General features: G+C 44.5%; 1 protein-coding gene across 1 annotated transcript in view; it reads left to right on the top strand.

Moving 5' to 3' along the window:
* Nucleotides 1-3,874: 3,874 nt before the first annotated feature.
* tcf7l2 (transcription factor 7 like 2) overlaps nucleotides 3,875-21,823 on the top strand; it is a gene marked incomplete at both ends in the record, with an annotated part of 45,659 nt that continues 27,710 nt past the window's right edge. Inside the window, 3 exons of the mRNA XM_080541944.1 lie at nucleotides 3,875-4,063; nucleotides 4,235-4,301; nucleotides 4,462-4,586. Of these exons, the coding sequence (XP_080398070.1) occupies nucleotides 3,875-4,063; nucleotides 4,235-4,301; nucleotides 4,462-4,586 (381 nt within the window). The remainder of the gene's footprint in view (nucleotides 4,064-4,234; nucleotides 4,302-4,461; nucleotides 4,587-21,823) is intronic.

Genomic DNA, 21,823 nt, shown 5'->3' with positions numbered 1-21,823 from the left:
TTCAACCAGCACGGTTGGAAACATGGAGGCATTGTGGGTAATTAACTATTTGCACTCACAGAGTTTATGAGTGTGCAGGGCTATCTAGCCTGCGGTTGGCTACATGGGCCGAGACTTTTATAGCTCCTTCCACTGTAACATCTTGGAACGAACACTGGGTGATCTACCACAGGAGCCTGGACAACACTATGTGCAAGGATGGAAATGTACAAGAATTTGAAAGTCCTATCAAAACCAAAATCAAACTTTTACATTAAGTAAAGCCTATACCTGTTGGATCCAAGAATTCCTTGGATGAATTCCTGTACAATTGAGTCAATTCAGGAAGTGGATTGAATTCCAATTATAACACAGGTTGATGAAAACCACAAACAAGCATTGTGTTGCGACATAATGTAACCCCAAAATCAAAAGTGTCCCTCAGTTGTAAATTAACTATAAACAGTTAGGTATACCAATAGCACCAATAGATACTAACAGAACTAACAGAATTGAATGTGTGCAGAGGTTCATCCTAACGCCTACATTAGCTAACAACAACATATAGTACCATATCTTTGTGGCTGAGTCACTCATCAGCCTATTAAAAGGTTGAAGATTAGACTCAATAGGATACCATCAGAGGCAGGTACCCCGCTGCAGGCATGATAACACGCAAGCACGCTACACTCACACACACACACACACACACACACACACACACACACCCCAGTGAACTCTCAGGTACCTGCTGAGGCAATCCAGGGAGAGGCGAGCTTGGAACTCAATTGCTTTGGTCTGGGCTGTGTGGGCTCCAGGTTTGTAGGGCTAGGAGCCGTGGGATGCCTTTTCTTTCGCTGCCCACACATGTTGCCCTGTATGATTACCTAAGAAAAGCATCCTTTCTTTACCCCTTGCCCTCCACCGCTTCCTTACCTTACCGTACCTTTCTCCTTCCTTCCAGGTAGGGAAGTCAATGATTTGATCATATCAGGTTAAAGCAAGGTTTATTCCCCCCCCCACATCATCCAGCCATGCTAGATGTATAGTGGTGATTTTGTCAAAGGAGGGTGTGCTTTAAAATAGTCCATTCTCAGTGACAGGGCATGCAGGTTCATTAAACACAGCCCTTCCTCTGTCTCCGCCATACAGTTGTTTTTCAGCTTCAAAAAAACATGATATGATATTTTAATTAACACAATTTCTTTTTATTGTATTACATATATGATGTTACCTACTGTATATTGAATAAAATATGTGCATATCAACAAAGAGGGGGCCACCAACAAAAATATAAACAGTGGGTCAAATTCCTCCCATGACATTTTCACATGCAAATAGAACTTGATATGTATTATATTGGCCTATATCCTAAGAGTGACATTCCGTGAGCCCAGCATTACTTTTATTAAAAACATGAAGCTCTAGCCTACATCATTTGTTTACAATGTCTCATATGTCAAAAATATATAGATTAATCGCTTTTTTGGTTATGATAAGGTATGATTTACCAAATCTCATATATTTATTTAGAAGCTGTTTCATCAAAATCAAGGGGTGTTCATATTTTGAATTATACTGGAAGTCTTTACAGACAGCTTTAAACATACATTCTATGATCTAATATGGGAGATCTATTCTGGGCTACCTATTTCAGCCCCAGTAGACTACAGTGCTGAGTTTACCACGCACGCACACGCACGCGCACCCGCGGACACACACACACACACACACACACACACACACACACAGAGAGAGAGAGAGAGAGAGAGAGAGAGAGAGAGAGAGAGAGAGAGAGAGAGAGAGAGAGAGAGAGAGAGAGAGAGAGAGAGAGAGAGAGAGAGAGAGAGAGAGAGAGAGAGAGAGAGAGAGAGAGAGAGAGAGAGAGAGAGAGAGAGAGAGAGAGAGAGAGAGCAGTGATGCCAGATGTATTCAATAAGTAACTGTAAACAGATTGTTTGTATTGTGGTCATCAAATACCGTTATGAATCCTACAGTGTTGTGATACAATACTGTCCGGGAAAGGAAAACAGAGATACACAATAATCGTTCTAATTATATTCCCAAGCTACACACTTATTTATCCCAACACCTGGACGTCATGATATTCATTAGTGAATTGAGGTCCGTAGCCTATGACCCTGATTGTTTGGAATATAATATATCTATATAATCTGTGGCGCGAAACCCGAAAATGAGATGAGAGAAGAATGGCATGCTATACCAAAGTTACCGTTTTACAACAGCAATATTTGAGAATCAGGAGATAAACCTACAAACCATCAATTTGGGTGCTACGGTATTGACATTTAGGTATCCTTTGTCTGTAGTGGACTATCAGTATTCAATAATTTGTAATTATTGGCGTCAACTGACCGTGACCTTAATGGCCACGTGGTCGTCTATAAACGAGACACACTGATCACCATAAGACAGGCATTCAGGGTTTTTCTTATTTTATTCTCTTGTTAAAAAATGTCTAGCGTCTAATTAGAACGTATTTATTTCAACATCACTGGATGACTATTAAGGCCTATAAATAACCTGCTTCCATAGCCCTAATCAAACAAGATTCAGGGAGTGCCGTTAAGAATTTGCATCAATGACACACCAACGAGCTGAAAAGTTTATTGGTGGCATTTTTTTCTTGTGCTTTAGAAATCTGTCAGACGGGGAAAAGAACCCCAGCACAAACCAACCAAGCCCCTGTTCTTTTATTCATAATGAATACAGGTTAGTCCTAAGACCCCCGGCCTCATTACCCCCTCTGCCTGTCCTTCCCACCGTGGTGCAGAGAGCACGTCTGTGCGCCCATCACCTCTTTATATTTTTACACTCCATGCAAATAGATTGGAGAGAGAAATAAAAAAGGTATAATGTGCCTAAACGGCAATTTAGTCTTATTCCGTTTATTCCATGCTATAGCAATGTATGTAAGTAGGCATAAGGTAAAAAAAAAAAAAAAAAAAGATGACTTTGATACATGTAAAAAATGTAATAAGGCTTCTAAATAAATGGGCCATGTATAATAAAATAAAATAAAATAAAATAAAATAAAAACATTTTAAAATAAATACATTGTATAGCCTATATGCAGGCAGCATATGCAGGCCTCTTTTTCACCAAATGGCGTAATGTTTTTGCCTCTTGTGGTTTATGAAGCAAATTTTTGATACAGTCGAAATTCTATTTTTTCCCCCTTTTTTTCTGGACTGGAAAGCATGCATGATAAACTTTTGGCCCCTGTGCCGTGGCTTTTTCGAAAATGCTACTCTGAAAATGGGATAAAATAAGGAAAGTGTCGCCTATTCATTTTTCAGCAGGAGACCGCCCATCATATGTTTAATCCGCATTTACAAGAAGTAACTCCTACTATCTTCCGCCTATTTTGCTATTCCAGCACAAAAGCAAACAGGGGCGCTTCACTGTCCTGAGCTGCTCACTCAAACTGCCTTTTCTAACTGCACACTCTAGGCTGGCTTCCTCTAACATTTTTTTTTCCTATTTATGAAAACGTCACTTCAAGTCCCTCCCTGTTTGAATCTCATTAGTTTCTTGTGTGTTTCTCCCTGTCAATAATCCTGAATCCAGACTCTCTCTATTTCCATCCCTCTCTATCTGTCAATCAGCGCCGCCTTTGAACTGAAAACCACTCCGACCAACTTCAACTCACTCAATCCGAGCGGCGAGGCTCCATCTCCGGCTTCTTTTTCTGCCAAGATTCCCCTCTTCTCTTTCTTTTTTAGTTTGTAGTTTGTACTAAACCACCCGCCAGTTGCTTGGAAAACGCCAATACCAGACCCCCTAAACTTAAACTCGGGATTTCTAGATCACCCAAGATCAAGGGTTTAAAACTTTGTGTTTTTTGCCCCCCAACCCAAAATTGCTCGGGAAAATGCCGCAGCTGAACGGCGGCGGAGGGGACGACTTGGGTGCAAACGATGAAATGATTTCTTTCAAAGACGAAGGAGAGCAGGAGGAAAAGATCTCCGAGAACCTCTCGGCAGAAAGGGATTTAGCAGATGTCAAATCTTCTCTCGTGAATGAATCAGAAACGAATCAAAACAGCTCGTCGGATTCGGAGGTAAGTGGACAAATACATCGGAATCGATTGTCCGTTCGGAAGTTCGCGACACTGTTGTGCGCACAAATTGTTACAGTGTAACCACGATATATGATACAAAGTAATGATATTCCCCTCTGTGTTACTTTCTTTCTTTAATGCAATCCCTCTGTTGTTTCATTGCATTTCAAGGCGGAAAGACGGCCTCCGCCTAGATCTGAAACTTTCAGAGACAAAACGAGAGAAAGTTTAGAGGAGGGTGAGTTTCTTGCTTTATTGTTCACGGGGCTTGTCTAGTATTTTTTACACCGATGTGAGCCCTGCCGAAGGGCTTTCCTCAAATGCATTTCTACAAATGCATGAAAAGTTTTCAAGGCACTTATAAAAAGTTTTCTCTTCTTTTCCCCCCGCCATGTTAGCTGCGAAAAGGCAAGATGGAGGGTTGTTCAAGAGCCCCCCGTACCCGGGCTATCCGTTTATAATGATCCCCGACCTCTCGAGCCCGTACCTTCCAAACGGATCACTCTCTCCAACAGCGCGCACAGTAAGTTGCTTTATTTACAGTACCTATGTGCATAACATCAATGGAGAGACACAGGGGCCAGGGCACACACAGTCATTCCCGCATTGTCACCCCAGTTAGGTGTGTTTCACTGCTAAAATAGACGCAAGTTTCGCAACTTCTCCTGCCTGCCACACTGTATCTGCCTGCTAGTGTTGCTCATGTACATTGTACAGTACAGTAGTGTTGGTCATGTACAGTACAGTACAGTAGTTAGCTAGTAGTTACTAGGGAGTTTTTATTGCAAGGTCCACCACCTTGTCTCTTAGAAATGTTCTATGCAAGGTCATGTGCAACATGAACGATGACACGTTTTGTGATATTCCAATTATTCTATGGGTGCTAAAATTATGACCATGCATTATAAAAATTGATGACGATAAATCACCGCAAATAAATATAATTCTTGATATTATCAGACCCCCACGAATAATGTAGCGAATGTACAAGTCAAGTGCACCGTGCCTTGCTTACATTGTTATGACTATGTCATAAACCTTTTTTTCGACTAACGCACCAAAAACATAAAATGCATGAGCATTAAAAAAATGATATGTATATGGCTGTATATAATCCTGCCAAACACGTTTCTAAAATAATAGCAACACGTAAAGGAAACCCAGAAAGGAATTGATGAAGTAACTTGGAAGAAACAAAATCAATATGCTAATGAGTTTATTCATGCAATTTGCACGTGTCAAAATATATTATGACATACCGAAGACAGCTTATTGGTCTTTCTTTGAGTATACCAAAACTTTATCATCATTTTTTAATTTTTAAACTGGTGGATATTTCTTAAATAATTTATTTATAGAATAGAAATTATGTTGTATTTTTGACATCATGCAGTATTGAACCTGCTTGTATTTCACCTCAGCTTTTAATAAGGTAAACCATGGCTCTTCAATGCCTGTGCCATCTAAAACGTTATTTATAAATAAATTCATGTAATTTATTAGAGGCAATCAGCCCGGCTATAATTATGCATACTTACTCATTTACTCACCACCTCCCTAGTCCCACTGGGCAATAGCATTGCTTAAGAGATCATTTTTGAAACCATGCACTTTTTTTTTTCTTCTAATGGTTGCAATTACAAGTCATCGCTTTAGGACCTCTCATCTCATTTTACAAGGTTAAGGCAAAGACAAGGCATTAGGAAATATGATCTTACCCCCCACTACACGTCTAGGTAAGGAAACTGATATTTGTTTCCTTATTTTGGTGTAGCATGCACACCTTGAGAATAAACAGACATGTAACATGTCCGTCTTGCTTTGGATTTTAGACAAGAGTAAACAAAGTAACGTGTTTACAAACACATTAAATGTTTTATGACATATTTTGGAGCGTACTGAATTATACATCTATATCTATTTTCAAGATATGTTATTATTATTATTATTATTATGATGATTATTATTAATTTATTTATTTATTTGTATATACCAGCACGTGTCTGAGACCATCTGCCATTCGTTACCTCTTACATAGTAGCGTTTCATCCTGGTTAGCGATATTAGCTTGAATGCAGGATTAGTCATCTAGTATTTTCATCAGTACACACACACACACACACACACACACACACACACACACACACACACACACACACACACACACACACACACACACACACACACACACACACACACACACACACACACAGTTTAAGATGGCTTCTTGTTTCAACGTGAGGGTTAGGTTTTTTCATTTTACACATGTTCGCTGCTTATTCATCCGACTGTTATAGCAGCATAACAACATTGTAATCCCCCTAGCATGGCTAGATGCTGTATACCTGTTGTATTTCTTAATCGTATTTGGGGGTCTTGTTGTATAATGGGCCAATCTGGGTCCATTAGTTCAGTGATAGATTGTAATTCAGAACCAGGAGTGTTTTTGACACGGGCTTGTTTGATCTCTTTTGTTGCACGTCGTCATTGTCCCGTCTCTCCTCCACCACCTAAGATAACGTCGTCAGCACATCCGACAAAATAAAAATGTCAGAATTGCCTAGCGAGCAGCAGCAGTGTCGTAGTGTGATAGAATTTATTTGCACACACAAACCTGCCCATTGTATTTCCAGCACAGCTTTATTTTGTTATTATTACCTTCCTTGAACAAGGATGGGCTGGTACCTTTTAGGATGCTGGTGTTTCTTCACCTACGGTACGAGCCAGGCCCAGCTCTTACCAGGTCCGTTACCTTTTAGCACCCTGTGTGTCCAGCCATTAGGGCTTTGAAGTGGGCTACTGTTGTATTCATAAATGTATTACTTAAGCCCAGCATCAATAATTCACCTGGGCATTGATTACCTGTCTCCCTCCCTAACAAGTCATGAAGGCTACTGAATAGGACTGTTGTTGTGATTGGAAATAGACCATCTCTCTCCATTGTTGTACAGGGCTTTGATAGGGCCAGTTGTGGGTTGGGTTTTCACCCTGAATCCCACATTTCTCACTTCATGAATTTAGTGTTTTTTTTAAGACGGTGTTTTAGACCGTGCAGTGCTGTTATTTTGGAATTCATAATTGAGTTTGTATATAGGATTTTTGTTTTGTCCCTATATCATCACTCTCATTATGATCTGTTATTGTGGTTGTAGCGAAGCCTTCGGCCTTAGCACTTGCAGGAGCAGGTTTCATTTTAGAATTCTGAAAGGAAAAAAAATGGTCCTTTTTTTTTGTCAGTTTGAATTGGCAATGATCTTGATCTGGGCATGTTTTACCATGTTTCCTGTGTTCTGAGTTATTGAATCTTTTTTTCCCTTTTTTTTTTTCAAGCGTATGTTTTGTGTGCGTGTGCTTGCCTGGATGTGTGGAGGTTACCATCATTTGTCTGACCTCAGAGAGAGGGCTATAACAAACAAGGGTTTGTTTATCCAACCACCTAAGACTTAAAGCATTTCACAATTTGGTATCATTTAGCAATTTCATATGACGTTGTGCCCGGGGGTGTAAACCCCTCTCTCCTTCCTCTCCTCCCTCTTCCCCCCCTTCCTTCCTTCTCCCCTCTTGGTAAACCTCACACAAAGGCCTGCCGGTTCACAAGCAGGTTGAATCGGTGAAGTGGCCTGGCCATCTCTCACCCCGGGTGCCATCTCTGCTCTTCCCCCTCTCCCTCTCTCTCTCTCTCCCTCTCTCTCTCCCTCCCTCTCTCTCTCTGTGATTGTGTGGATAGTAATGCTAACGTGGGGCTTGCTGAAAAGGCGACGGGTTAACTACAGCACTGCAGGCTAACATCACACCTCAACAGGTCTGCGGAGAGGGAGAGAGAGAGAGAAAGACACAGACAGAGGGAGAGAGAGAGAGAGAAAGAGGGAGCGGGGTCTGGGCGGCCTGAGCTCTGGCATGGGGCTTCAGGGCCGTAAATCCGCCGGCTTTATTTACTGCCTCTCGGACTTATGAATGTTAAGATATTTGACGCCACCCCTGGCCCCATAATTCCTGGGGCCTGCAGACTTTTGGCAGAGGTTTTGGGTTTCGACGTATAATTACGAGTAGTTTAAAAAAGAACAAAAAAAAAAAGAGAGAGAAAGAAAGAAAGAAATGAGAGAGGGAGAGAACGCAACACCCCAGCATCTACTGGTTTATTTATAGTGAAGAAAAAGACGCTCCCGAAACCCGTGGTGATTCCACAACAAGCCTAGCGAGAGGCATTGTGTGGTTGAAACAATAGTTTTTTTCCCCCCTTTTTCTTTGTTTCAGTGGCATTGTTGCACCAGTATCTCTCCTATTGTGGCAGACCCACCTATTGAAAAAAAAAAAACGAGAGAGAAAAAAAAACTCCACTTCCCCTACTACACAATTAATGACTTGTACCGTTTTATTTAAATGTTTTTGTTGGAGGGATGATGATGGATTTGTGGCTTAGATTATTGAAATGAACATCTGATTTTTAACAGTGGTTAAATTGTCCATTAGCTTGAATGTAACACCTTCTCTCTTTTATGCATATGTATGTAGATGTACTGGCATGGCCTATATTTCATAATTGACACAGACAGTATCTTCTTAAAACATGTCAGCAACATAAGCATAACAATGGCATATCATATGGATTATATGTGTTCTGGTTGCTGGTCTGAATGGCATGTCGGTGTGAGGTGAGGAGAGATAGCGGACTGCAGATTATGGGGATAGGCCCACACCTTATCAAATTGGCTTTACATGTTAATAGGGCCTAATTGCTATCCACAGGGGGTTGGTGGTGCTACGTGTCCACATTCTGTGTCTCTCCCTGCAAAACACATTCTGAATTTATTTAGAAGGTTGTGCTCCTTTTGTCTTGCAAATCACTTTGGTTTACAAAGTACGGCGGAAGCAGGGCCCTCTCTCTCTCCCTCTGTCACTCCCCACCTCGCTCTTTCCTTTCTCTCCTTATCTTTCCTCCTCTCTTTCTTCCCATTTCCACTTTCCCACTCCTCTGTTTCTCTCATCCCCAATGCGAAGGGAAAAGAAAAGGTCTTTATTTTTCTTGAGCCTGATAAACAACTCATAACAAAAAAATAAAAAGTGCAATCTGTTTTGGATTTGAGGGAGTTAAGTTGGGGGGAGCAAAGTTTGGCACCATTAAACTAAAATTGGGGCCTGCTAGACATTAGCGGCGCGCAGCACATTCTCAGAGCTTAATTAGTCCGAACTGTAATTGTTCATGGTCTGCCAATAGGAGTAATGCTCAGGAAAAGGAGAGTTGCACTAAATCGGCCCACGGTTTTTAAAACAATAAATCACTCGCATATTTGTGCCATGATTCAGAAGGAGGCTCGACCTCTCCCATCTCGACATGTGGTAAATTGTAAAGTCAATGAATCGCAGATGTAGAGAAAGAGCAAGAGGGGGGGGGGGTGGTTAGAGAGAGAGAGTGAGAGAGCCCAGAGTACAGTAAGGTTTTGTTAGTGCCTGGGTGAATGAATGGAAAAGATTTGCGCAGTAAATATTTACAGAGATTTTTTTTTGTTTTCTCTGGCTGGGCTTAATTGTCTTATGCTGATGATGTTGGCAGGCTGGGGCTGTGTGAAAGGCTTGTATGAAAAGCTCTCTCTCTCTCTCTCCGTCATTCTGTTTGAAAACACCACACAGTCGGAATCAGTCAGTCCAACACGTTTGTGGGCGTGTTTTTAATTAGGTTTTTTAAACACTGCGAGGGGAGTTGTTCCCTAGTGGTAGTGGGGGCAGAGTTAGCCTTCAAACTGCACATCCAACCCCAGGTTTTTGACTGAGGCAGGCTTTTCTTTTTTTCTTTTTTTCTTTCTTTCTTCAGTTTAATTAACTATCAAACCTATGCAATTGTTCTTTGTGTAATAGGACTACTAATCTGATGTTCGGTTTCAAATTGTGCGGTGTTTTGCGCCGAATGCGGTGGATTATCAAAATCATAAGTGATTGACTGATTGATTCCGTACATTTCCTAGTAGGGCTGAGAAATATGTTCCCCCCCCACCCCCCAATAGAACTGTGGCTGGTAAAGTAAATTGCACAAGGCAAATCCACTTCTCTTAAAACCCCATCACTAACCCCCCACACGCCCACCCACCCACCTCCTCGACCCATTCCCATTCTAGATGACTGGGCCACACTGCTGTATGCTACTCTGTGTCTCAAAAAACAGCATTGGCTTAGCAGCTGTGCACTGCTGCCCCCCACGCACCCCCCCTACCTCCCCCCACACACTCCCCCCCCCCTCCCTCCCTCCCTCCCTCCCTCTCCCCCCCTCCCCTCTCTCTCTCTCTCTCTCTCTCTCTCTCTCTCTCTCTCTCTCTCTCTCTCATGCATTCCCATGAAACTCACACACAAAGATCTCACTGTACATCTGGAATGCAACTTTTGTCATCTGTTAAATGCAGGCTAGTCCTGCGCCGGGGAGAGTGGGGCAGTGTGCTGGTTGCTGCAGCTTCCGGACTCACACACTCACACACTCACTCACACACTCACACACACCCCTCTGCTGCACAGGTCCAAACCCCCAATGGCCCTTTCTGTTCTGTCACCCCTCTTCATCTCCGTCCTCTCATCATCTTCCTGCTGTCTCCAGATAGTGTGAAAGAATATGAAAGAGGAGCGAAGAATCCACTGAAAAAAAACGTGTATATTTTCGATAATAATATCTACTGTATCTAGGTCCTACTGCTGGGCCATAGGGTTTGGTGGCGTCCCTGTGAAACACGGAAATCAGTAGTGAATCATCATTAATTATTCACTCTGTGTGCATGTAGTATGTACGTATGTTTGTGTATGTATTATGCGCTAGATAGAGCCTCTCTTTTTAAAATCTTATATGCAATCTATATTTAATGTTGTCCTCCCCAGATCTGTAACAAACAATACTTTTGTAAAAAGTACAAGGACATTCCCCCAGTTTTCAAGTGGCACTTTCTGTAGGATTGTACCACACTGCTGTGTTCATTCAGCCCTCTTAAGTGGTCCATTCCAAACGGCCGTGTTGGCAGTGTTTGTTGTGTTAGCCTGAACCGCTAGCAGAGGTGTCAAGGTTTCTCCCCTTACCTTGTAGGCAATGACTCTCCTCTGATGATAGACGACCCCTTTATACTGTAATTCCTCCCTCTCCTACCATCCAGTTGAGATAGTTTAAAGCAGGTGCTTGTGGTGTTTGTGTTCCTTACTCAATAGTGCAGTAGCCTATAAGATAAGGTGGAAATGGCTGTGGTATTAATTAAGACTGTTTCATGATAATTAGACCATTATAACTTATGGTGAAAATCTGATTTGTCAGTCAGTGTTTGGGATGTTTGGGAGAACATTGTGTGTCAGAAGAACAACACTGTCCATCATTTCAATGTCATTGTCATTTTCACTGCAAGATATTGTACTTGTGTGTTGAGGGATATTCTTATGATTTCCTTTTTCCGGAATATTTGGGGGAATTATTTAATTTCCTTTACATTATCCTCATGATAATTTAATGAGCTCTGATAACTTAATAGAAGATATAATGCTGTACGTTTTTTTTATTGTCTTGAGTGTTCACATTTCTGTAAGTCCATTCATTCATAATGCCCTGAGTCCCCCCCCGCCCCCCCCGCACCCCACCAAGCAGTGAAAGGAGTTTACCAGCAGAGTGAGAGAGAATGCGTGGGGTGGGATGGTGGGGGGTTAAGAGAAGCGGGAAATGCATCCAGCGATGGGCATGCTTGTGTGTGTGTGTGCGTGTGTGTCTGTGTGTGTGTGTGTGTGTGTGTGTGTGGGGGGGGGGGGGTCGCACAAAGGCCAGCTGAATAGGGCGCATAATTGCTGTTAATGCCGGGGCAATGAGAGCAGCGACAGTTCCTGGTTAGATGTCCAAACAATGGAGCCTCCAGGCCGCACGTTTATCTGCCCTTAAAAAAACAGCAGGACGAAGAGAAAGGGAAGGGGGGGTGAGCGGGGGGGGGGTGAGTTTATTGCCGCATTTGACGGACAGGCCATGTGTGTGGCTTTTCCTCTTAATGAATCTGGCCGGTTCTCCTGATATCCTACCTCCTCCTGTTCCCTAATGCTTCGTCATCAAAATATCAGGCCCTAAAAGCGTTGGCGGGGAGGGTTGTGTGAGGATAGAGGAATGTGTGTGCTTGTGTTTGGACTGGAGCGATGTTTGGGGAGGGGTCAAAGTTCACCAGGACTGACATGCTTTCTGTTGGGAAAGGAGTTGCCCCTCTAACCCCCCTGTTACAACGACTGAGGAGTTGTCGAGTTTCCATTGGAGTGGATGTGTGTGTGTGTGTGTGTGTGTGTGTGTGTGGTTTTATGTAATGCCATTACAGCTTTTAATGATCGTGTTGGGCTAGATAATGACTAGTAGTGCCAGTATGCAGTGAACACCTGTGGTAGGGCAGTGTTTTATGGATGTGGCAGAATGCTCCAGAATCTTCTACTCTACTGTAGGTGAATGAATAAATCACCTGCTATGTTGAGTAAAGAAAAATACATTTCCCACTTTTCCTTAGCACTGATCTGTTGTCTTACCGTCTTTCCATTAGAACCATGAGCAGCAAAGATGGTACAGAAATGGCACACATTTGACTCTTTTTACATTTACAATGTTATTTACAGCATAAAAAAGCTTCAGTCGTACCACTGTTTATGTCGATGATCTGTTTTACCAATTTATATTATTTCAAAAGTTCCGATTTTGGGTTCCGATAATCTGTAAGTGCCTCTGATGCAGGGGACCGTTTTGTGAGAGTTTAAACACACAATTGAGAGGTGAAAGGTGAGAAAACGCCGGCCCATGTATTTTTAATCTTCTAATTAAACTTTTAATTGCAGGAGGATAAGCTCTTAGGGCGAGAGAGAGAGAGAGAGAGAGAGAGAGAGAGAGAGAGAGAGAGAGAGAGAGACTGTTCACTAATGAGTCTCCTTGTTGGCTGCTAAAGGTACAGGATTCATAACCGTCGAAAAGGTGTGGGGGGATTTGGAGCCAGAGTAGGAATAAATTCATCTACTAATCTCAGGATTATTGAAGGATTTAGAACAAAATGTTGCTGAGATTACTGTATGTAAAAAAAATAATCACAAGGCTAATGACATTAAGCCTTTTGCGCCGGCACGCAATAATATGGAATAGCGAAAGAGATTTCTCTGGCTTGTCCAGCAATTTCCGGAGAAAATTCCTAGTGTCAGATCTATCTAACCACCTGTTAGAGATGTATTTACGCACAATAATATTACCCTACTTTAAAAAGTCAGCTGTCCATTTGTGTACAGTGTAGATTACATTTCATGTGAATTGCTAGTAGTCACATGTCCACATGACAATGTGGTCCCCCCATCTCATATGCAGCCGATGACATGCCGATCATCTCGTATAAAAACAAGCTTGAATGCAGTGTGAAATGTGTGTGTGTGTGTGTGTGTGTGTGTGTGTGTGTGTGTGTGTGTGTGTGGGTGGTGGTGGTGGTGGTGGTGGTATGTCTGTGGGGGCTGGCTGGCGGGGGGGGGGGGGGGGGGGGTTGGTTGTATGAAAAGCATGGCGTTATCCCCCCTCTCATTCTCCTCTCCAATGAGGAATGGTGTCAGCGGGGTTTGGGGTCAATTCCAAAAGTGAGCAAATTGACTCCCGGCGCTGAGTGAACTGTCAATTGCCTTCCCCCCTGAGGGGTCAAAGTGAATTGAGTGTCTGTTTGGACAACTGGCCCGAGGTGGGATGAGTGGCCCTTCCCTGTCAGCCAGAAGGGACAGACGTAAACACAAGAGCCCAGCGGACTGACGAGCAGGAGAGGATTTACCACTGTGGAAGTGGAAAACAATTGAATCTGGCTACCCTTAGGTATTTGATTAAAGTAATGACAGACCGCAGTGTTAGTAAGTCAGACTTAAGGCACTTAGAGGGATATCCACAAGGGGAAAAAAAGGCATCGAAGCGTGTATCGGTATGACAACAGGTTTGTTGTCAACGAGAGTCAATGTAGGTTATCGATATTTTATATTTTATGAGGCTTTTGTCTTAAGAACGTTCTGGAATGAATAAAACAGGGAACGGCGCCCGTTGGTCCGTCGTCTTGGGCTGTAAAGGCGTGTCGCCTTGCGGGGGGGTGGCCTGTGTGAGGGTATGTAACGTGACGCGCGTCACAGTGCCCTTTAGAACCAGGAGTTTCTTTATCTTTTTTATTATTTATTTTTTTACGGCGTCCTCTATCTAGATGGAGCGTCCCACTTTGCATTTCTCAAATATCAATAAAGATAAATTGCTATGCTTTGTCATAGCAGGTGGTGTCGAGTGGCATGATTTCAGGTCGGAAAACCGTTCCAGTGTTAACCCCCTGATGGTCCTCCCAGTAGGGATGGACGGTTTTTCGGTTAAACCGAAAACCGGGGTTTATAAAAATAGAAACGGTTTTTTATCAAAACCGTCTGAAACCGGATTTTTATTTTTATTTTTCCTATGTTGTTCAAAGAATAAAACTGGAACATGTCACATGTTTGTCGTGTGTGAAAATAACAATGATACAGTCTGAATCTGCCGCGCAATGAGTGAGAGGTTTGGTCAGTTGTGAAGAATAACTGAGGATTAATATCTAATTGGGATTATATTTAAGGGTAACGAATCACTCTATGGGAAAGATAGTTGCCTTCAGTTATTGGTAGATAGGAAAGGTTTTTTACAATTACTCGCTTACATTTATTTAATAAGATCATTTTCGCTGCTCTCTGTAAAGCGCATTGGGTCACTTTTGTGAGAAATGCGCTATAGAAAGAAAATGTGATTTGATTTGATATCAATCAATCAATCAAACTTTATTTATGTTCTATAGCACAAATCATGCATTGAATGTAACTCCAAGTGCAGTATTTACTAAACCACAATATAATAAAACAAGAGCTATACGGATCAAGAGTGTTTGTGCACAGCACCACTGTGTGTGACGGCGCTACTGAAAGTGATGACAGAACGCATGTCTCAGAAGATACGCGGTCACTTAGTGACGCAAAGGTAGTTCTGTATTTATCTCTAGTACATTTATTTTGAAAGCTCTATTTTGACAGCTCTACCATGGGCACTTTTATTTTGATGGGGCATTCTTTGTTGATTGACTTACGACAGTTCAGGACGAGTCAGTCTCGCGGCATGTGGTTTTTATGAAAAGCTTTAAGTATGTTCACTGCATAATTCTAAGTCTAATATTTCAGTGATTATTGAGCAGTATTCAAATATTTAAATACATTGAGCAGCAGCTGAAACTTTGTCTAAGAACCAAGATATTGAGAAAGCAGTTCATTCAATGAAGACGCTGTTCCAAGAGATGATCTTCCGTGCAGGCGTGCACCCTGGATCAGCGGAGCTGGTGTGTTAAGAGTTCATGTGTTTTCATGTATGGTGTAGCTTACAAAAGTCTTCCTTTCCACTTATATTTGTGAAACTAAGTAGCCTAAATGTGTTGCGACTGTGCTTACGGTGTTTTAATGGTGTTCGACATGAGTGTATTGTAGCAGTAGGGCTCAATTATTAGAATTTATTTTTATTTTTTTTTCGTTTTTTTATTTTTTATTTTCCTTTCGTTTTTCGGTTAACCGGAAAACCGCGGTTTTAGTCTTTGACGGTTTTTCGGTTTCAATAATTGGAAACCGTCCATCCCTACCTCCCAGCACTGTTTCTTAACCTCACCTGCTTGTGCAAGTGACCTACGGTACCTACCAAGTGAGTCTACAGTAGCTTCTCTATGGAGATGCAGTAGAACACTCAGGGGTGCAAACTTGTCACCTTTTAGCCGTTTTAGCCGTTTCCACCTCAAAATAGGTCAACAATTTTCATAAATGTTCTTTGTTTTCAGGCAAAGGTGTCACCTTTTTGGGCCATCACCAGTTAGTATCCCTGAACACTACTTCCACTCCCGTCACAGCTAAAACCTTGATGGTCGGTCACGCAATGTACATTGTCATTCAGTAGAGATTTTCAATAGTCTGTAAAGGTCTTCTTCATTTGACTCTAGGGAGTATGTCCCTGCGTGGCGAGGAGGCCCGAGTCTGTCCTGCTCTGGGGAAGGGGGGGACCAGCTGCTTGGTGAGGCCCAGGCAGACAGGCAGGCAGGCAGGCAGGCAGGCAGAGGAATTCTCTGCTGTTTAAACAGTGGGTCGTCTCAGTGCAGGCCTGAAGGATCGGGGGGAAGGAAGTCCCTGTGTGTTTACATAGCTGAATTGTCCTGTGGGCCCCAGAGTGTCTAATGCACTACTGTTCAAACACTCGCAAGTGTAGAGATGACCCCGACAACGCCAGTGTTCACAGCAGCTAGAACACCCTGCCTACTCTCTGTCTGTGTGTGTGTGTGTTTCTGTGTGTGTGTTTCTGTGTGTGTGTCTGTGTGTCTGTGTCTGTGTCTGTGTGTGTGTGTCTGTGTGTGTTTCTGTGTGTGTGTGTCTGAGTGTCTGTGTGTGTGTGTGCGCGCTCACTTGCTCACAGGCCCCATTTACTTCTTAGACATCACCATTATCGGTTGTTGTTGCTTGAACATGGGAGGTTTGGATGATTGATATTGAAGAATTACAAAGCTCAATTCATCTCAGCAAACAGGGGAGAGTAGAGAGAGAGAGAGAGAGAGAGAGTGGGGGTAGAGACAAAAGATAGAGGGAGACATAGAAGGCCCCTCTTTGCTCCACCAAGGCGTGGCCTTGTGTGGTGGGAGTCAGACATTTACATGCGGTAGAGTCATCAAACTAATTGTTGTTTGAATTACCTGTTATGATCCGATGACAAATCTCCCCCACTCCCGCCATCGGAGCGGAAAATGTACCCGGGATTGGCATGATGTTAGCGAGTGTGTAAACCGTGCTTCAACAAGATTGATAAATGCAATTATTGGGCAGACCTGGAGAGGGGGAAAATCCATTTAAAGCCTGTAACGCTAAGCAGGGGCTGTGGTTAATTCATTTGGCCAATTTACGGGTGATGTACGAGTGTTGGAGCACATTAGTCAGGGAGGGAGGGGTGGGGTGGGGGCGGGGGAGCTGGGTTTGGGGGGGGGCATTTAGATGCACTTTGGTAGCAAAACAGTCTCCTTGGGACCAGACCCCCCCCCCACCACCACCACCACCACCCTCCTCCCGCTTAGCTCACCTCCCTCCTCCCTCCTACCCACCACCCCTCCCGCCCGCCCCTCTCTCTTCCTCCCTGCCATTTCAGCGGATAATACAAATGGACCTAGGGCAGGGAAATGACAAAAAGATACACTGAGTAGTGAAAAGCGGGATTGCTGTGCAAATGAGGCGGTGAGAGGCCGGCCTTGGTCTGCTGGGCGGAGGAGGAGAGAGGCACCAGGCAGCTTCTCAATCTCCATACGAAGGACCGCAGCGCTCAATCAGGCCCAGACAACTGCCCCCACCACCTGGCGTGCTTCACTGACCTCCACAGACCCCCCCCCCCCCCCCTCTCCCGCCTCCCCTCCCCTCCCTATGCTAGCAGTAGCAGTTTTAGTAGGTCATGCTGTGGTAGTTCAGACTAGCAGCAGTGGTTGACATGTTCGGTTGGAATACCGAAAAAAACGTAGAAGAGGGGGGATAAGTGGTAGTTGTTAGTTAGTGGGAATAGCTGGTGGAAGTCATCATGGTTGCATTGTTGCGGTAGTAGCTGTCTCGCACAAGGCAACCGGTTGTATGCTGTTCCTGGACGCTCACAACTCAATTACGCACACCCTCACCCAGATTGACTCTGGAACTCTCGGTGAACTCAGGGGAGAGTACTTTACAATTAAGTTACAATTACGGCGTAGATGCCAATGTTTACTCCCCGAGCACGCAAAGGGCCCTGGCCACAGTCACGGGCGCGTCTACACCTATCTGTGCTTCTCCCTCTTTTTTTTTAACAGATGTGTTACTCAAAGTTCATATAAGCGTTGTTGTTTTATGGGTGAGTCTGGAACAATTTCTCTTTTTTCGTCTCTCTCTCGCAATCTCTATTTCGAGTTGATAGATGATGTCTGCTCTGTACACAGTCACTGTCTCGGGGGAAGCAACCACTCGACACTTACGCAAGCCGAGCGGTATGCAAAAATGGTGGTTAGAACGGGGTGGGCGAGAGGTGGTTTACAGCTCCAAGCCGCAGATTGAATCTGGAGGCCTTGATATGTGAGAGACTTGAGAGGGCTATGGCCTTTCCGCTCATGATACTGAGGCTTTGTAAGTGGCTGGAATCATACTTAAGTGCCTGTTAGTTAAGAAGATGTCAGTTGGTAGTGTGTGGTTTTGTGTGTGTGTGGTTTTGTGTGTGTCTCTGTGTGTGTCTGTGTGTGTGTGGTTTTGTGTCTATGTGTGTCTGTAAGTGTGTGCTGTCAGAGGTGTGTGTGTTAGCGTTTGTCACCTGACTGCCAGGCAGCAGGCCTTCAGGAAACCAGAGTCGGTGTGTGAGTGCTGGGACATGTCAGAGACAGGTGTAGGAGCCGCCACCCACCCCGCCACGCAGCAGCTGGGGGGACAGGGGTCCACGGTCATGGTGTCAGGCATCCAAGACGGTCTTGGGTAGAACGGTTCGATCTTGGCGCTTGAAAAAAAAAAAAAAAGCTTTGTGACCACAGTGCTAGATGCTGCTGCTTCTGTAACCCAATCTGGAGTTGTTAATGAGGCATTTGCATGTCTTTGGGAAGGATGGGTTTTTTATTGACAGTGGAAATGGTTCGAGCCGTCTACCCTGGACCGGATGACTTGACGGTAATCCAGTAGAGAGGTCGAGAACAAATGCACTTGGGAGCTGATGTCACCGTTGGGTTTGAAGATTTATTTGGAGGGCTTTTTTGTTTTGGTCAACAAATGCACTTGGGAGCTGATGTCACCGTTGGGTTTGAAGATTTATTTGGAGGGCTTTTTTGTTTTGGTCAAAATTGCTCTTCAATGTCATCCCCCCCCCCCCCAGGGCACGGTCTTACGTACTCAACAACATCTTTGCTGCACCACTCCCGCCCCAAACCACAGAACCAAGGCCGAGAGTGGGAGATTGCAACAGGAAACCTATTTCTCAGGGCCGTAGAATGGGTGTGTGCATTGAGAGCGATTCCCCTGAACTTCCTCTGAGTCTTTACACACACACACAAACACACACCTCCCTCCCGGACCCCCACATTCCCTCTGGAAGAAAAACGGTCTTATTTCTCAGCTGACCATGTGGTTGGTAATATCCAGCCATCTTTCCCAATTCCCCCCTCTCTCCTCCCTTCCTCCCTCCCTCCCTCCGTTCTCAGTCGCTCACACACGGCCTCTCTTGGGAGAACAACTGCTAGCCACTTCTGCTCTGTATAGGCCAATGGAATTCTTCACCCTGACTCGAAAAAAACAAAACAGCTTGGAAGTTTTCTATATGCTCCCAGGATCGTTTTACAGCAGTGGACGCGCCGCTCAACGCAACTGTTCCCATTTAGTGGGGAGCTGCCAGTCTTATTAGGGTCGCCAGAGGGACAAATGTTTCTCTCAGCCATTATATATGGATTCAGATGTGGCCCGGTCTTAAAATGACTAGACCTGGCGAGCCAGACTCAGCATGGGCTATATTTTCCTGTTCCAGTACCGATTTAGAACTGAGTGCCCTATTAACGGCGGACAAGACGTCTTAGATGCCGCGCCACTTGTAGTTTGTTGAGAGTGTGGCATGTTGATGTTGCATTGCTGTGGTGCTTCATTTGGTTTTCTAGTCAACCTCCCCACCATGGCTCCTCCCCTCCCTGGCCTGGCTCCTCCCCTCTGTGGCGTGAGGCATGAGCCTCGTTGGAGTACATGACACCCTAGGGTGCCACCTGGGAGCAGACCAATCAGGGCAAGATATATCCCCAGTGGCCAAACGGGTCAATCAGCCAATCAGTCTGATGGATTTATAACTAGTCTGACCCGAGCATTCATCTCTCTTGGCGAGACCCACATATTTCTATTAGCTTTGGCGTGAGAGTTGATATATGTATTGACAGTACGATTTAAATCGATATTATGGTTTGAATTGGCATGGGAGGTTTGTATTGACATCACCATTGATTCTAATGTTAATACAGTGAGTGATATCTGTAAAAGTACTGGTTTTACTGTCATGTCGTGCTATTGGTGGTGTTGGATTCTAAAACCGCTGGTGTCAGTGTCAGCAGTGGCATTCGTAATGGCGTCAATAGAAAGTGGATTTCGGTCGTTTCTGTGTCTGCGTGAAGAACATCGTACGCCTCGGTCGAGTAGCGGCACATTCGGAGCCGCCGACGTGCCAGCGGATTGAGATGCTCGGGGAGATGCGGTCAGAGACGCCGGGAAAGCCGACCTCTAATTGTTCACAGAAGCCCGTTGGCAGGAGGAGTTGAGGAATGATGAGGAAAGCATCGGCGAGGGTGGACACTGGAGCTGGGGCCCGCTCGCCGCCGCTTCTGGGTTTTTCAGGAAAAACAAAGTCGAAGCTCCCCGAAGACAAACTGCGGGGTCCAGAGAAAACCCATAAAACCAAAACTCTCTCTTCCCTCTCTCCTTTTAAGAGACACAAAACACTTTCCTCACTTTTTTCAACGGCCCTTGTTATGTGGTTTACCAAACCAGGCTGTTGGGAGAGACGACTTGCTTCGCGTAGTAGTAGACCTGTTCTTTCTCTGTTTTTTTTCCTTTTTTTGGTGTGCAAAAAGAAAAATAAGGGTCTGTTTTCCCTGGCGCAGATTATAGTGTTGTAGACCTTTCTTTTTTTTTTTCTTGTTCTTTTTTAGAAGACTAACACTGTCCCGGGCTTGTATTCTTCACGCCTTTTTGATCTCCGTCACAGATGCTTGGCAAGAGGCACATCTGCTTTTTTCTACCAGCCCCCCTCCCGTCCCCCACTTGTAGCGCAAATCCTGTTTTGTGGTGTTTTTTGTGCGCCATAATTTAGCAAATAACATCAGTAATGATTCAATTGGGCATAAAGTAATTGAGAGGCAGCCTGGTTGCCATCTGTCTGGTGAGATTACTGTTTTTGTGTGTAATTAAACGTGTGACCTTGTGGCCGTGGGTGGGAGGGGCCAGTGGCCAGTCACACAACCGCTGGGGTTGGCCCCGTCTTATTTAAAGGGGATGGGGGTGGGGGCGGGGGCACGGGGGGGTGAAAAGCGCTTTAGCGGTGGCCTGCTAAAGATAGCACGGGGCAACAGAGTGGAGCTAAAGTGGCAATCTCCTTCGACGTGGATGTGTCCCTGTCCCTGTGTGTGACACGCCAAAGTATCCGTCCGTGTCGAAGCCTCCCCGAACCTGGCTCAATTTGGTTGAGGCAGAGGAGGCCCTGGTAAAGTCTGGGTGATCTCTGTGTGCATTCAGTGTAACCAGCGGAGGGCAGAGAGACAGGGGGAGAGGGGGGGGGTCTGAGGGGGGGGCTGCTGCTTTAACTCTGGTTTCACGTGGGGTTTTGTTTTGACTCCCGAGGTTGGGTTTCTTGGACAGTATCCAGAGGCTCCAGAGCCTGCTTCTCTTCATCCCTCCTCTGCAGCCCAAAGTGAAGGGCCCTGTAAGGCCTGGAATTGGATTTCAGATTTGATCTGGTTGGGTGTAGTCCACAGGACATTAAAGACAAGGAGATGGGAGCTAATGAGTGTATGTGTGTGTGTGTGTGTGTGTGTGAGTGTCTCTGTCTGTGTATGTGTCTCTGCGTGTCTCTGCGTGTCTCTGCGTGTGTCTGCGTGTGTCTGTGTGTGTCTGTTTGTCTGTGTGCGCGTGAGTGTCTGTGTGCACGTGTGTGTGTGTGTGTGAGTGTCTCTGTCTGTGTATGTGTCTCTGTGTGTGTCTGTGTGTCTCTGTGTGTGTGTGTGT

Source organism: Nansenia antarctica (genome assembly GCF_963989245.1).
Source record: "Nansenia antarctica genome assembly, chromosome: 11".
Lineage (NCBI taxonomy): Eukaryota > Metazoa > Chordata > Actinopteri > Argentiniformes > Microstomatidae > Nansenia > Nansenia antarctica.
Note: the sequence above shows the minus strand (reverse complement) of the source record. Positions and strands in the feature narration are given on the sequence as shown.